Source organism: Contarinia nasturtii, unplaced genomic scaffold, assembly GCF_009176525.2.
Source record: "Contarinia nasturtii isolate CC-2019 unplaced genomic scaffold, AAFC_CNas_1.1 Cnas_scaffold_695, whole genome shotgun sequence".
Taxonomy (NCBI): Eukaryota; Metazoa; Arthropoda; class Insecta; order Diptera; family Cecidomyiidae; genus Contarinia; species Contarinia nasturtii.
In genome coordinates, this window is record NW_022198046.1 from 809,828 (window position 1) to 825,325 (window position 15,498).

The 15,498-nt window shown below is 34.3% G+C and overlaps 3 protein-coding genes across 3 annotated transcripts; 1 reads left to right on the forward strand and 2 right to left on the reverse strand.

The window, feature by feature from the left end:
* The first annotated feature begins 8,972 nt into the window (after positions 1–8,972).
* Positions 8,973–9,678, forward strand: LOC116341211 (ovomucoid-like). The gene has a single exon (XM_031768140.1). The coding sequence runs from the start codon at positions 8,993–8,995 to the stop codon at positions 9,488–9,490; it is 498 nt and encodes a 165-aa protein (XP_031624000.1). The 5' UTR covers positions 8,973–8,992; the 3' UTR covers positions 9,491–9,678.
* A 136-nt stretch (positions 9,679–9,814) lies between these two features.
* LOC116340757 lies at positions 9,815–13,573 on the reverse strand. The gene is made up of 5 exons (XM_031767405.1): positions 12,567–13,573; positions 11,680–12,454; positions 11,261–11,595; positions 10,673–11,146; positions 9,815–10,433 (listed from the first exon to the last, which is right to left on the reverse strand). The coding sequence occupies exons 2-4, from the start codon at positions 12,118–12,120 to the stop codon at positions 10,795–10,797; spliced, it is 1,128 nt and encodes a 375-aa protein (XP_031623265.1). The 5' UTR covers positions 12,121–12,454; positions 12,567–13,573; the 3' UTR covers positions 9,815–10,433; positions 10,673–10,794.
* On the reverse strand, positions 13,400–14,599 carry LOC116340521 (ubiquitin carboxyl-terminal hydrolase 36-like). Its single transcript, XM_031767068.1, has one exon. It carries the CDS (start codon positions 14,597–14,599, stop codon positions 13,400–13,402), a length of 1,200 nt encoding a protein of 399 aa, XP_031622928.1.
* Between the last annotated feature and the right edge of the window lie 899 nt (positions 14,600–15,498).

A 15,498-nucleotide genomic window follows, 5' to 3' on the forward strand; every position in this document is an offset into this window, starting at 1 on the left:
TTAAACGCGAGTTAGTATCTCATTTATTTTAATTCATCGTCTTGTATCAGTATTTTTTTAAATAATATTTGGAGCTCATGATTATTCTTACCCATTCAATTGTCATTTAAGCATATAAAAGAGCGACATAAAAGAATGTAAACGTAAGTTGTGACGAAACAGTTAAGACCACCGAAACAGGCATAAAAAAAAGTCTCGCTATAGGCAGATGTGAATATAGTGAAATGCAACAGTTTTTAACATTAACAATTTTCTAATTCTAGAGAGCGATACATTGAAATTAAGGCCATTTTTGTATATGTAAAATAGCAATTGTGCTTCTGGATTCTTTTTTGATAAAAATAAACAGGCGCAGTAAACAGCGCGATAATTAACTGTATCAAAAGCGTTGTTATTTTGTTTTATTTTTTGTTTCGGAAGTGAAATAAAATCGAATAAATTGGGGACAGTGAAAAAAAGAAGAGATTTAATCGGATTTCCTTATGTCATTCCAATTGAATGCAATGACAAAAGTGCGCCAATTTTATGTCCTATTTTCTATATCCATGTCAATTTTTTGTTAATCAACGAATAACTGTTTATTTCGACCTTGATACTGAAACACACAGTCATCGAAATGCATTTCAACAGTTTTGCTCGGAACATTTTACGCTCGAGAAGGCATAAACAATTGCTGTGCACAGCTCATGAATCACAAAGATAATGCCGAACCTCATACTCAGATGTCCATTTCAAAAATGTAATCATCAATTTTGTCAAATTACTCAGAATTCTCATGAATCACATATAATCATGGAATTCACTACTTTTTCCCTTCATTTCTTTATATACATGTGCTCCGATCCATAAATAGACTAAACGAGCCATCGAACGAATCAATCGTAGTTTTGATATAAGGACGTCATTGCAAAACAATTTTAATTGAATGATTTATCGACTGCAACGCAGTAAACATCAAATGACAATTATCAGTTTCAATTTATTTTTGAGTTGAAAAAAAGACATTTCGAAATGCAATTCCTCTTCCTCATTTGCCTGACGATATAGTCAATTCCCGTTCGTTAATTAAACGTAAAACTTTCCAAATAAAAAAAACGGCTGACTTAATGAATGAACGAACCCAAACAAGGTATATATTTACTACTTTTTTCCGTTTCAAAAATGAATTAAATACACAACGAGTTTATAGTAAAAACAATAACGTCATATTTGCTTGAATTATCACAACCGTGTGCTGTGCAGCCAGTTTACACGTTTTTGTTGTCTGTCTGATCGGTCGGGAAATCGAAATTTATTTGTGCTTACTTGGGTGCTTGGCTTACAGACCGATTCGATTGAAGAAGGAAAAACAGCAATATCAGCTGATGTAACGTGTTTTACTTTGTTTATTTTGTTTTGATCGGTATTTTCAATTTTCAATGTAAAGTGCAATTTTGAATCGGTGCACGGCCACCGTCTCGGTTGTGTATGTGTCAGTGAATTTAATTTTTATTGACAGCTGATGAGTTTCGATTCGCAATTATGACCATTTACACAAGCACATTTGACCATATATTTCGCATTTTTCAATACCATTTTCGTTACGTCTGACTGGCACTGACTGCATCAACGTCTAACATCATATTGATTTATTATTTGATAAGTTCTTCGTACTTATTGCGTTTTGAAAACCTTGACCAACTGCAGTTATTATATACAGTATGGAACATGTCATAAATGACTAATTCCGCGGAAAATGACGACGTCATTGATACACAATCGCCGTAAAAACCTTTGTAAGATTCTTTATTTCAACACACAGAATCAATAGATTTGCGTCTCTCCTTTTTTCGACGAAATATTGTTGAAAACGGTGAACAATTACTAAATACCTTCTAATTAGACAGCTATAATTTAAAACACACTTATTTAACACTTTTTATTTGTTCAAACAACCGAGTTGAATGCAATAGTAAAAAAAATTCAAACCGACTGACACCTGCGAGCAAAATTTACGTAATATCTTGGTGATATTTGAAATATTGCATTTAGAAATCACATCAATTTGAACAATGAAATTTAAGTGTGATTTACTCTAATGAAAGAATGCGGAATAGTATTCAACTGGTTCTAAGTACAAACATTTTTTCTTCATAATTAAAATCTGAGATGAAATGCAATATGATGTTCAGAAATTCTCACTGCTAAACGATTTGACCAGAACATTCTCACTCGGATATTTACACGAAACCGATACACATCACATTTCTTGCCATAGAAAAATTGTGAAAAATGTGCGAGGAACAAGTATTTTCTGTTAAATGTAATTGAATTTCAAAGTTCAACGAAATTCAGTGAAATCTATAAAACAATGAGTCAATGATATTCCATTCCACATAAAATTTATCGTATTTTCTTATGAAATAAATGAAACTCAATCATTTCAAAACGCATGCAGAAGCAGAACAGAATTATATATTAAAGCACCTTTTACATCTTTCGCTGTAATTTATTTCCGTATTGAGCGAAATTTTTATCTTGAATGATATATGTAGGATTTTAACTGCCTCATGTGAACATTTTTTCCATATATTTTAGATGACAATTCCGTTTTAAATTATGTGACAAACAATGAAAACAATTCAAATATATGACTTCAAGTGTGGAGGCATGTTTTTAACCCTATTTCGTTCCTTGATCTTATATTCCATGCCATCTTTTGTCCACTAAAACTAATATCGACCAGCAATGATCGAATAGAGTGTTCTTTCCTTTGATACAAAAAATCTCTTACTAGATAATTCGAGACTATTTGGGTTAACAAACAGTAAATCGTTGACTTCATTTGTTTTATAAACTCGTAAATGCAAGTAGCTTGCTTTGCAATATTTTAACGGGACGATAATCGCTGCCGATTTTTTTTTTTTGCTTTACACCCAGATAAAAAAAAATCATTTAGTGGGCACCGAAATTTTAGAATGCACATAAAGTGTGATTCATTCCATTCGTAAATTATAAATAGTGGGCATCTGTTTGTGGTTGGAAATGACATACAACGTACTATATTACTATGTTAAAGTTTTTAGTGGCTGAAATAACATGATAGATTTCATGCTGCGTGCAAAATATATGGTTGTAAATTTGCGACGAAATTTGTTTATTTTTCGATCAAATGACAACGCTCAGCTAATTTCTGATTGTTGTGATTCGTCGTATTAATTAGGATTACGACAGCATGTAATTACTTGGCAAATTTCCAAATTGAGTCAACAGAAGTCAGAAATACACGCGCATCGTCCATAACTGTAAATTGTGGTCCGATAATTGAGAGGGCTTGTTTATAAATTCAAAATACGCACAAAATAGTAGATAACGTAAAAAAAAAACATCAGCACTTCAAAAATCAGCGAATTGTAAATGTTCTCGGCAAAGGCAGCGCATGCAAAACAATAGCTGATAGATGTTTATTTACTTTGTTTATCAATTTCGACTCCAAATTGGCTGGCCGATTCGAATCGAGTTTCCAACACAAACAGTGTAAATGTGCAAAGCAAAACGGGACATACCGAATATGGCAAAATGTGTTCTTTGTTCCCATTTTAATTGCCGCAAAAAAAGATCAGTTTGTCTCATTTTCTCCTTCGCAAAGATTATATCGAGAGCAAAATGTGTCATTCGTCCGCGTCGCGAAATATAAACACAAAGGAAATATTGCTTACACGATTTGTGCACTGTGTTTTGTTTACTAACCGTTCCAGTTGCAAATGAACCAAAAAACTTAATATAAACAGCTGAAAAGTCAGTGGCGCGCATTTTTTTTCGATCGTAGACAAATTGTGATGTTTAAATGAAATCAGGCACTTTTGCTTTGCACATTCATTCTCACTCGCGCGCGCAAAACGGTATTTTCATATGTAAACAATTGGTACGGCCAGTTTTCGATTGAATTTTAGCGGACGAACATAAGACACTCAATGTTTTTAAATCGTGCAAAATTAACATGAAGAAAAATAACACGAAACGAACAGTTTCACTTTTTTTCGTGAAAAAAACAACTATTCGATGTTAATAGAAACAATTTTGTTAATGCGTAATTATTTTTTTGTTCATGCAATCTAGCTAACAATGAACTTGGCAGAATTGCACAACTTTTCCCACGATTTGCGCGCAAAAATAATAAGAACGGAAATGTTTTATCATTTCGACTTTGGAAGAAGAATATTTTTATTTATTTCATTCATATGTTGGCATATATTGTTGCTGCATTTTTTTCAGCGAAGGAAAGAATGAGACACTAAATCATAATCGTGCCTTCAGTCATGATGTTAGATACAATTCAAATGAGAAATTGTCAATGAGACCTTAGTGAATCTGATTTTGTGCACCTGTGTCAGCTTTATTTCCATGATTGAAACGCACGAAAAGTCTTTTTTTTTATGATGACCCCAACAATATTTGCATTCACTCACTCTCATTGAACGTCTACGGGTGGAGAGACTGTGTAGAGAGTGGCGGTGTATGCATTTAATTTACGCGTCACAAATGCTGTGAGGTGACGATTCGCCATTGAGCGTGATCGACCATTGTATGAATTTACTGTCTGCTATAAACGCAGACAAGTACTTTAGCACACGATGAATCGACAGATAAACTGGACAAATGGTAATCATGTATTGGCATTGCCACTGCTGATACAATTCGTTCAATGAATATGTATGCTGGGGCTCGTCGTTATTGTGTCAGTGTCAACAGTTGCATGTTGCTTTTTTGTTCATGTGTGTACGTTTTGCGGATGACTCATAATTTTATCTCTAATTAATAATTACTCATCTATCGACTAAAAACAATTAACAAATGGAAATTCAATGATAAATTCTGATCAATTCTGATTTTGTCTTGAATGTTGATTTTCTTAGTGAAGCAGACTCTTTGGCATGAGAATTTGCTTTTGAATCTGCTATGATTGCATCATTAAAAATGATATACCATGCTTCGAATTTGCGAATGTTCACCTTTTTCAATGGCATCGGGCGATCCAATTAATTTTGATTTTCGTACGTACAATGCAATTACAGTTTGGTTTTCATGACAAAGAAGCGTTCATGCTAAAATGCGCAGATTGCATAAATGTAGGCGCTTTTCATGACTTTTCTTTGTATAATACACAAAGCAAGTATATTTTTCATGGTTCAAAGACGCGAAGGTGGGTGTCTTGTATAGTATATTAAATCTTTTTAAAGCGCGGCATCGGCCACTACTACACAATAACGATAGAGGTGTTCATTTTAGCACAATTTGTGAAAATATTTTAATTCTTTTGTGCTGCTTGGCATCGACTTCACTTTTAAAGTTCTGTCTATGTTTACCTTTGACTTTATCGCTCGCGGTATTGACGGCAGAAAAAAAGACGCAAAACGTGAAAACTTTTCGATAACTGTTGTGTAAAGTGCCCATTCATCACATTGAAATCCGCTTGGTAAACACGAAAAAGATGCCGAAAAAAATTCAATCAAAGACATTTTTCTCCATTTTTTTTGTGTGCGAGAGTTTCGAGTTTCATAATCGAGCTGGTACTTGTGTAGCGTATCAAAGAAGAAAATAAATCCGCATGCGGAATAATTGAGTTTTGGTGGCTTTTGTCAATAATAATGTGTCACAGAGACGAAAAAAAGTGAAATATCTTTTGTGGTTTGGCTCGAAGTGAATAATCTGTCTTTTCCTGCCGGATAACAATCGTTTTTTCCTTGTTATTTTCAAGTGTTTTCGGTATTTTGAGTGACAAATTTTATTTGAAATATTGACGGAAAAATGGCTTTTGTTCATTTCAATGCATTATCATCATTCGAACATTTTCGGTAGCACCATCCATTCATAGCATATTTTAAGCTCATCAAATTACTTTTTTCTGTCTGTTTCTCATTTTTCTCTATGTAACATCGTTTCCATGGTTGCCATCACCACCGCTGACATTTTTTTGTGGTTTGGACAAAAAAAGTGCAATATGATTTGCGGTGGTCACGTGCTAATTTAATGACAACCAGAACTTATTGCTCACATGTGGACACATACTCGTCGAATTACCAATCTGAGCACATTCATGAGAAAAATGAAACCAAAAATACTGCATTAAACTGAACTGCTTTTAACTTTAGAGCAACAATTTTATCGAAGTAATCTGGACGAGTGACAAGAAGAATCATATTTTCCCAGATTTTTTTTGATTTAAACTACACGATTTTTTCCATAAAAATAAATATCACCTATAAAATTCAGATTGAATTTAAAATTAAATTTCCCCCTTTTTCGATTGAAAGCGAAAAAAAAATCTGATTCGATCACATTTTTTTTATTCTGGGGCTGCGGCGATTCTAATCACAAAAATTCCCACAGATTCTTTCGCACTTCATTAGAACTATACTACGGTTATGGGCCATGTATAAATTGAATAAATCGATAATCTGTTGAAAATTATTTCCGTGTTCATTCCTGTAAAATCTAGCACCCGAACACGATTCGAGTTAACGGGTGTCAAATATTCGTCATCGCTTCTCAAAATCAAACGATTGATTGACAGTTTGTGGATGTTAAAACGAAACCAATAAACGGAGAACTAAGGGAGATTTACTTTTCGGTGGCTGTGTATGTTCATGTGTGAAAATGGTGCAAATCAACGATACATAATCTCTTATTAATAGACATATTCTCATATAAGAGAGCATTGAACACCACGATTGTCCTTTTTCTGGTCTTTTATAATAATTTTTATTAGTCAGTTTTTTTCTATTGTGGGTTTCTGGATAGGCCAACGCATTCAAACCATTTTTTTTTGGGCAATTGAATTTTGATGCGTGATGCGTGTGTGAGTTTATTAAAAACGCACGCACGTCATTTAGTTGGCGTTTGTAGAAGACCAAGGATTAGCAATCAATACTCGTGTCGTTTTCAATATTAAATATGAATATTATACATTGTTTGAGAACAACAGTTCTTCATACCAATCCGACCAAAATTAGTCATTTGTATAAAAAGTGATTATGATGTTATTTGTACTTAAAAACTGATACGATGGCCCGCAAGTGGCAGAAAATGAACACAAAGTACTCTATTTAATAACATTTCAGCGGAATAGAGAGATTAGTTTCTATTGACATCGATACGGATGACACATCACGATATATTGTGAACGCGAACTAACCTCAGTATAAAAGTCTATGTACGTGCTCTATCCAATTTTTCGTGTAAATCATTCACTGTCGAATCGAGTGGGGTTGAAGATCAGCCTTATTAAAATTATTAGAACCGTCGGCTTAGTTGTGTGTCGGGTTGTTTTACTCATTCTGTTTATTCCATATTTATTTTTGTAAACATTATTTTTCGAACGCAAACCGCTGAGAACTTTAATTTTTTTAAATAAATTCAATTTGTTTCGAAAAATTTCCCAGACATGTATTTTCATTCAAAATATTGAGTGAGAAAAATACAATTGTAATGAGTCAATTTATTTTTCAGAGATTTCATTCAGCTAAACTATTTATTTTCCGGTGCCTCTCTGTTGAAACCATATAAAAACCCTCGTACGAATCGACTCGAAAAGGGCCTTGACTTTTCTTTGCTCTATTTGCACCAGCTAAATAACGTCATCCAATGGTAACACTGAATTTCACTGGACCGAAACATTGCTGTTGTTTTTGGTTTTTCCAAAGGCGGTAGCACTATTGGCTACGATTCAATCACTGCACATTTTCGCTGAAATGAATTTCAAATCAGACATTTTACATGCCACGGAAAAATATATATTCATCATAAAATTCGGATGTGTATATTTGTTGGCATTTTCGATATATCGAAACGATAAGTTGTTGAAAATTTTTTACTTATTTAATTTGGCGTGCTAATCAAGCCACTTTGTGAAGCAAGAAATTTGATTTTTCGTTTTATTGTGAAATTTAATTAAATCGGAATTCGGATCAACTTGAGTGAGTTTTCTCTTTTGAATTTCTGTTTCTATTTTACTTTCGCTCTCATATTCTTCCAATTTCTTCTTTGGCGGTTACAAAATCTCTGCAAAATACTTTTGTTAAAGTTGCTGCAATTTACATTATACTTAAAGCAATCAATGCAATTTTCATTAAACTTGATGACGCATGTTTCAAAGACGGTGTTGGATGAATCAAAACGTAAGCATTAGTTTCACTTTGAAGTCAAATATGAAGTTCATAAAAAGACCACAAACATGTAACTATTCCACACCCAAAGCTATATTCAATTGGAATGTCTGGATTTTGAATTACAGATTAAATACCAAATTACCATCCAAATGTCATTTTAGATACACTTGAGACATACAGGAAATAGAAATCTGTTATGCGATGGCACTTGTTTGCCATATGAGGATGTGATTAATTGTAAATGATGATTGCTTGCGGTTTTCTTGATAAAATCGACGAAATTGCATATGATACAGCCAGGTGTAAGGTTACGTGAAATTTGACATGAAATATCATAGTGTCAATCGTTTTGAATCTATTGTCTCTTCCCAGATGTTGATTATTATAATTGACTGATGAGTATACCATTCAAATTAAACAGTACGTTTTATGTTGTGGATATATTACGATATGAATAAGATGCCAAAATCAAGTATTTACATAGTGATTGCATACATTCCATAGTTGCTTCCCTTTTATTCTATAATATGAGTTCGATACATTTATTCACTTTTTATCTTTCAAAGAGCACAACAATTTTAAAAATAAAATGTTCATACATTTCAAATAGAAACAACAAAGTTTTGTCAATTTAAATTTACTATCGTGCTAAAAATTCATGACAAAAACAATATCGTTCAAACACGATTGTAAATAACGTCACCGTCGAATAAAAACCAAGTATAATTTGATTTTATACATATTTGAATATGACTGTCACGAACCGACAATTTTGCTATAAAAGTCACAACTTTAATGAAATTTATTTCAGTTTGTGTTCGGTCTTTGGAACGAAATCAGTAAAAATGAGAAATCTAATAGTGTTCGTTGGAATTATTTTGGCAGCAACAACAAATATAGCCAATTGTTGTACGTGCATACAACCGAAAGAAAACGAAAAAGTGTGTGGATCCGATGGCAAAACCTATGATAGTGGATGTTATCTATTTTGTGATTCGTTGTATCGAAACGAGAATGAATCTTGTTTAACTGAAGTATTCGATGGTGAATGTGGCCCATCGCCGTGTATTTGCACAGATAAATGTAGTCATGTTTGCGCGTCGAATGGAAAGACCTATGGAAATGATTGTACACTGAAATGTGCCCAAAATGTGGATCAAAGCATAACCAAGATAAAAGAAGGCAAATGCGGTGCATGCGTGTGTACGTTGGAGTATCGGCCACTATGTGGATCAGATGGCATAACATACAGCAACAACTGCGAGCTTAAATGCGAGCAAGAAAAAGATAAAAATTTACGCAAAGTATCTGACGGAGCATGCCCTGGCAGTAGTCAAGAATAAATGCACATTATTTAGAAACATTATTAAACTTTTGTTCTAACTAAATGTTTTTTTGCAGAGATATTAATACTAGTTTTACTCAACCGCAATGTGATTCTGATCTTTTTTGAAGGTCAAAGTCATACGATAATCTTTAGTTCTATGAAATAAATTGTATGAATCACATTTTTTTTTGTCAAGGCCTAACTAAAAATAACTATAAAATAAACAAACAAATAAACTGAAAATAACTCTTATCTTTTATTAAATAATCTGTTCTGCTTAATTTCTTATGTCAATCTCATCTTCCTCTTGGTACGACAGCAATTTACATTTATTTTTCGTCTTTGTACAGAAACGCAATAAAGATATTTAGAGGACTAATAAATCATCTCTAGAGAGATTTGTACATATACTTTTATAAAAAAAATATATCAGTAAATTATATGTTTTAAGGTTTAAAATTTAAACTGGGTACTTCCCATAATAAAACACACATCTTTATTTATTACGTTGCTATATATCCATAGCTGGTCAGACAGGAGAGGGGTTTGTGATTGTATGAATACATAGATAAACATTATTGGTGTGTATAGAACAAAAACATCAAGCGTGTCGATACAATTTTGTTGTTGTTTTGATTGTTAAATTAAAATGAAGAATCAAATTTCAATATTTGGAATAACTGTAGCAATTGCACAGCAACAGATCTATTACACCATTCCTGGACGATGGAGTTTGTGGATCAGATGAAAATACTTACGCCAGCGGATGTTCTTTGTACTGTATTTCTAGAAACAAAACTGAATCGTGTTTAACTAACGTGATGAAAGGAAAGCGCAATTCTGAGCATTTGTACGAGTCCAGTCAATGCTACTCGACGTGTATAAAATATTTTGGTGACGTGTCAGCTTTGTCGAAGCGATTTGGCATTTCGTTGAACAACTTCGAAATTGTCTGTTACCTAAGAGTTGATCAGAAGAAAAGAATGGAAAAAATGGAAATTAATCAATGCGTAATGGATCGGAATGGAAAATGAAACTATAGATGAAAGTATATACTTTATAGTTAAGTAAAGTAAATACTTATAAAATCTATGACCACAACAACAACATTGCTTTAATTTGGGATTTCATTGTAGCAGTGGTAGTGTTGAGATCGCTGATCACTGTGAAAAAAAAAGAGAAAAATTAATATGCTTACTATTTCTAGTACTTGTTAGCATCGTCCACTACTAGGTCTTGGTATCATTGTTTGAAACAATGAGATTCCCATTGTGAGAATGTTCGCGTAGACGTCCGTGCTTATATTTTTAATTTTTGATTTTAATTGTTGAAATAATAATGGAGTTGATGCCCGAATGGTCGAAAACAATTTGGCATCGGCAGATGATCCAGCATGTACAATCCCTTTTTAATCATATTTCTCGCTGCATTTATGTCGCGATTGAATATAACTGTTGTTTTCGGTTCCAGCTGCTTCTTGTATCTCTTTTTCTTTTGTTTTGGTTGTGGATTTGGATTTGCTTCTGGAACCGGTCGATGGAATGTACATATGGAACGGTATTTCCATTCTTGATGTTTCTTTTTGAAAGTACGATGAACTCTGCCTGTCCATTGAATTGGATCGTGAAAAACGCCATCTTCGACCGGTTTACAGTTGGGGCAAACTAGAAAACTGATTTTTTTTGTTTGTTCAACAATGGAGAAAAGAAAATACAATCAATAATAATAATAATAATAATAATAATTTCATTGATTGGCAATGGTATGCCAATCGAAAACAACTTACCGGTCTTTTGATTGACGTTCTGGCACACTTCTTCGTTTCTTCAGCTTACGTCCTGATCGACTACACTTCCGCGATGTATTATGTTCGTTGATTGGCAAAACAAATACATATTCACGTGCCATTTGTTGCAATGCACGATGCGGACACCGTAGATATCCTTTGATTGGGGAGTTTGATGCAAATTTTGCACCACCAAATGCCAATATCACTGTTTTCTCAGCATCCGACATTCTACGATCGACTTTTGTCATTTGCTTCACCAACACATGCAATGCTACCTGCGTACGTGTATATGCATCAAACTTTAAACGAACCACACGTTTTTGATACTTTATCTGTATAAATTAAGAATGAATGACACACACACATCAATAACATGAAATTAAATCAACTCAAGAGAGAGAGAAAAAAATAAATACCTCGCATGATTCATTGAATACATCCAGCTGGTAATCCAGATAGGTATGATAGTCAGCGCTTTTCTTCGATGGCGTTTCCTCATAGATTTCGCGATTTTCTCGCAGTTTACGACATTTTTTCTCAAACGCACCCGTAAATCGCTTCAGTTTGTATTGGCGGTCGAAAAAACCGGTCATATGGTGCCACTCTTTCGATGATTTCAGAAAATTTTCTTCATTATCGGTCGCTAAATCTTTGCGTACGACCCCCACAAATTCTCTGTAGCCCGGATCACAACCGATAATTCTCTCAATTTGTCCTGAATCGTAAGCACGTTGAATGATTGGCGGCACTGGATCCGGTTGTTCTGGATTCGGAACTGCATTATTGTCATCATCACCATCATCATCATTGTTTTTGTTGTTATTGTTGGTGTTAACGTTTCTGGATCGCCGAATCATTTTCAAATGAACTGAATATCCATCGGTGGTGAATGAAAAGTCAAACTATTGACTCGGCTTATTGATTTTGTCCAAATTTACAAATCGACGCCAAAATGCATTGTGTTGGGCATGCGTCCACGGACCTCTGTGCGATGGGATTTTTTGACCAGTCCCTGCTTCATACAAGAGATTTGTCAGCAGTACGAATCCATCTGTATCGAATCTTGCATGATATTTGGCATTGCTTGATTGTTGCACTGCCACAAACGATGACCAATTTCGATGCGGATTGGTTGCATTGTGCGCATGGATTACACGTTGTAAATTCAACAATTCGTAAACGTACTTGTACCTGTCATAGAAAATTTGATGGAGAAAGAGATTAACATCAATTGAAATTTAGTTTAGTGGTGAATGATTGAATATACGATGTGAATAAAAGTATGTATATGTATTAAATTTACCACTCAAATTTGCTGTGCGTCTCAATCAACCAACCGCGTGGCACTGGCAACGGTTGTTGTTGCCGTCCTCGTCGCCCTCGTTGCCGACCTCGTCGCCTTCCTCGTCCACTTTGAGGCCCACGCCGTGGTGGCGTTTGTCGTCGCCGTCGCTGTGGTTGTACCTCTTGTGGTGGCACCAATGGTTTCAATTCTTCCAAATAGCGATTCAATAAATTGGCATTTGGTCGACACGTTGAATTTCGGTCACATAGATAATCCATGGTTTTGTTTATTTGATGTTTTGTTGCACCCAAATTTTTGAAATATTTTCGCATGTATCGTCTCATGTGCGTTTTCACGATTAATTTCGCATTTTGGTCGTATTGTTCGATCGCAAATTTCAATACTTGGTTGGCATTTTCGAAATCCAATTTGGTTTCGATGTCGTTTTCGATGAAAAAATCACGAAATTCATTGTCCAATGTGTATGCTGGTGTATGGAGTGGGGTTTCTTTCAATGCTGTGAAATATTTGTTTGCATTGAATTTGGCCAAAAATTCACGACGGATTTCGACATCGGAACCATTTTCAACCAACTGATTCAATATGAAGTGCACATAAAGCGATGCCAATTTGAACATTTTTGGGGAATTGACCACAACTCGTTTAATTAAATCACTCAGACATTGTTTGTCTGGGAAAACTTTTTCATCGCGCAAAAATTGATTCAGTGTCATCACCACGGTGAATTGTTCTAGGTTTTTATTTGTTGTTTCACCTCGTTTTGCTCTCATTTCGTTTTGGCGTTTCAATGGCTTTTTTGTCGTTGTCGTTGTCGTTGTAGCTGCTGATGTTCATGCGGCTGCCACTGCCGATGTCGATGTGGATGGCTGTGGATTGGCATTTGGTGCATTCAGTGGCACTTGATTCACATTTGATGGTATTGCTTGTGTTTGGCCATCATTGGTACATTCAATTCGTTCATAAAATAAAACATACGCATCACGGACAATTCTTTCGGTATTTTTAATAAGTGACAATTGTTTATCATTGAATAGGTAAAATGATTTATTCGTTGGATCATCATCGTTGCCACTGTTCTTTGATACCAACGTCACATAGTGGCCGTGATCTAAGTCGTTCCCCTTGTGACACACCATTGAAATCAACCGATAGCGGAGTGATGGAAAAATGTCTATACACGTTGGCGTTGCATATTTTGTTAAGTCCAGTTGATCATTGATGGCAATGTTTTTGGTCATTTTCCCAGATCCATCCACTTCGAATCGTTTCAAATGTAAAACGATAACTTCGGGAGCTGTACCGATTTGGTCTGTTTTATATTTGTCGCGATTGCAAATCGTGCAAGTATTTTCCAATTTATTCGGTTCAAAATAAACGTCGAGTGCTTCATGCACACTATTAATATTTTCATCGTTTATGTTTAACGATAAAATGCCAAAATCATGTGTATTAAACGTTTTTTCATATTGCGTTTGAGGACATTCGATGGTTGTGTAAAACGACCCAAGATAAATGCCATTGGCTTTTGGATTTACATGCAATGTCGTTGGCTTGGCAGTATAAGTGCGTTGCATTGCCATATTCAAATTAATCAAAAACTCATGCGCATCTTGTTGTTTATTCGAATCAAAATTATTTTGGCGATAAAATATGTCCTTTATACGTTTTACCAATTGCTTTGGTTTACATGCTTTTGTTACATTTTGTGGTGCCTTCCGTGTAGCCAAATAGATTCTATGAACTATGCACACAAAACAATCGCATTCTGGTACATGATTAACCACATCCGCTTTGATCGCATTGATGAATGTTTTGAGATAGAATAGAGCTTGGAGTTTGGCATTAATGTAACACTTATTGTTGTCAATGTTTATTAATCCATAGCCAATTGAATCAACTCGACGTAATTCGGCAGTAATGATTGCATATTGAACAGTTTCGAATGGTGTCTTTGACTTACGATTATAACCATTGGTGGCAGTGGTCACAGCAAGCTGATCCAATATTGTACGCAATGTCCAATTTTCCATTTCTTTAAAACGATTAATCATTATAATAATAATAATAACTGCACCGAACAGCGTTCCTTCGCCTTGGTGGTTTATTGAAAATAATTTAATTAAATATATATAATATAATACAATTTGATTTTTATCAAGCATTTTTGAGAGAGAAAATGTAAAATTATTGCTCCTCTCATGTAAATAATATAAATTTCATAAATTAATTTTTCATCTGCTTAAAATTTCTATAATCCATAACAAATTTTTGTATTTATCTGCTTTGCTTTAAATAATTCTCTATTCTCAGTTTTACTGTTGATAAATTTACTTCTAAATCAATTAAATTTTTATCACTGTTTTGCAATTTTTTGGTATAAAATTCGTTGAATGTTGTAAGCATATAATTTATTGGCTCATATTTTGTGTAATCAGTTCTCCTAATTGGTAGATCAAATAGTGGTGTTGCTCTGGTATCATGTGCTGGATCGTAATATTTCATACTGTTTGAAACATAAGTTGACTTTAAATCTCCGTGAATAATTTTGAAAATAAAAGACACTTGCGCCATCTTGCGTCTCTCCTCAAGAGTAATCATTTGCAGAAATAGTAGCCTGTGTTCGTATTTTGGCAGTCTAAAATCGTTCCAGGCCATTCTCCTCAGAGCATATATTAAAAATTGTTTTTGTATTGACTCTATTCTTTTGCACATATTGTCGTAGTGTGGATTCCATATTTCAGATCCATACTCAATAATCGGTAATATAAATGTAAAGTAAAGGCGTTTTAAAGTCCATGGGTCGACAAAATCCCTGCTGTTGAATTTTAACCAAGCCAATCTTGATTTTGCCTTTGCAACAACATGCTCGATGTGTGATTTGAAATTCATCTTCACATCAAGCAATACTCCCAAGTCCTTTATTACCTCT

Excerpts from the sequence above, each read along its gene's own strand:
- LOC116341211 (XM_031768140.1), top strand. The coding sequence starts at position 8,993 with ATGAGAAATCTAATAGTGTTCGTTGGAATTATTTTGGCAGCAACAACA.
- LOC116340757 (XM_031767405.1), bottom strand. The coding sequence starts at position 12,120 with ATGATTCGGCGATCCAGAAACGTTAACACCAACAATAACAACAAAAAC. Across the intron at positions 11,596-11,679 it reads TATTCAATGAATCATGCGAG|ATAAAGTATCAAAAACGTGT; the intron begins GTATTTATTTTT and ends TAATTTATACAG. Across the intron at positions 11,147-11,260 it reads GAACGTCAATCAAAAGACCG|TTTTCTAGTTTGCCCCAACT; the intron begins GTAAGTTGTTTT and ends AAAAAAAATCAG.
- LOC116340521 (XM_031767068.1), bottom strand. The coding sequence starts at position 14,599 with ATGGAAAATTGGACATTGCGTACAATATTGGATCAGCTTGCTGTGACC.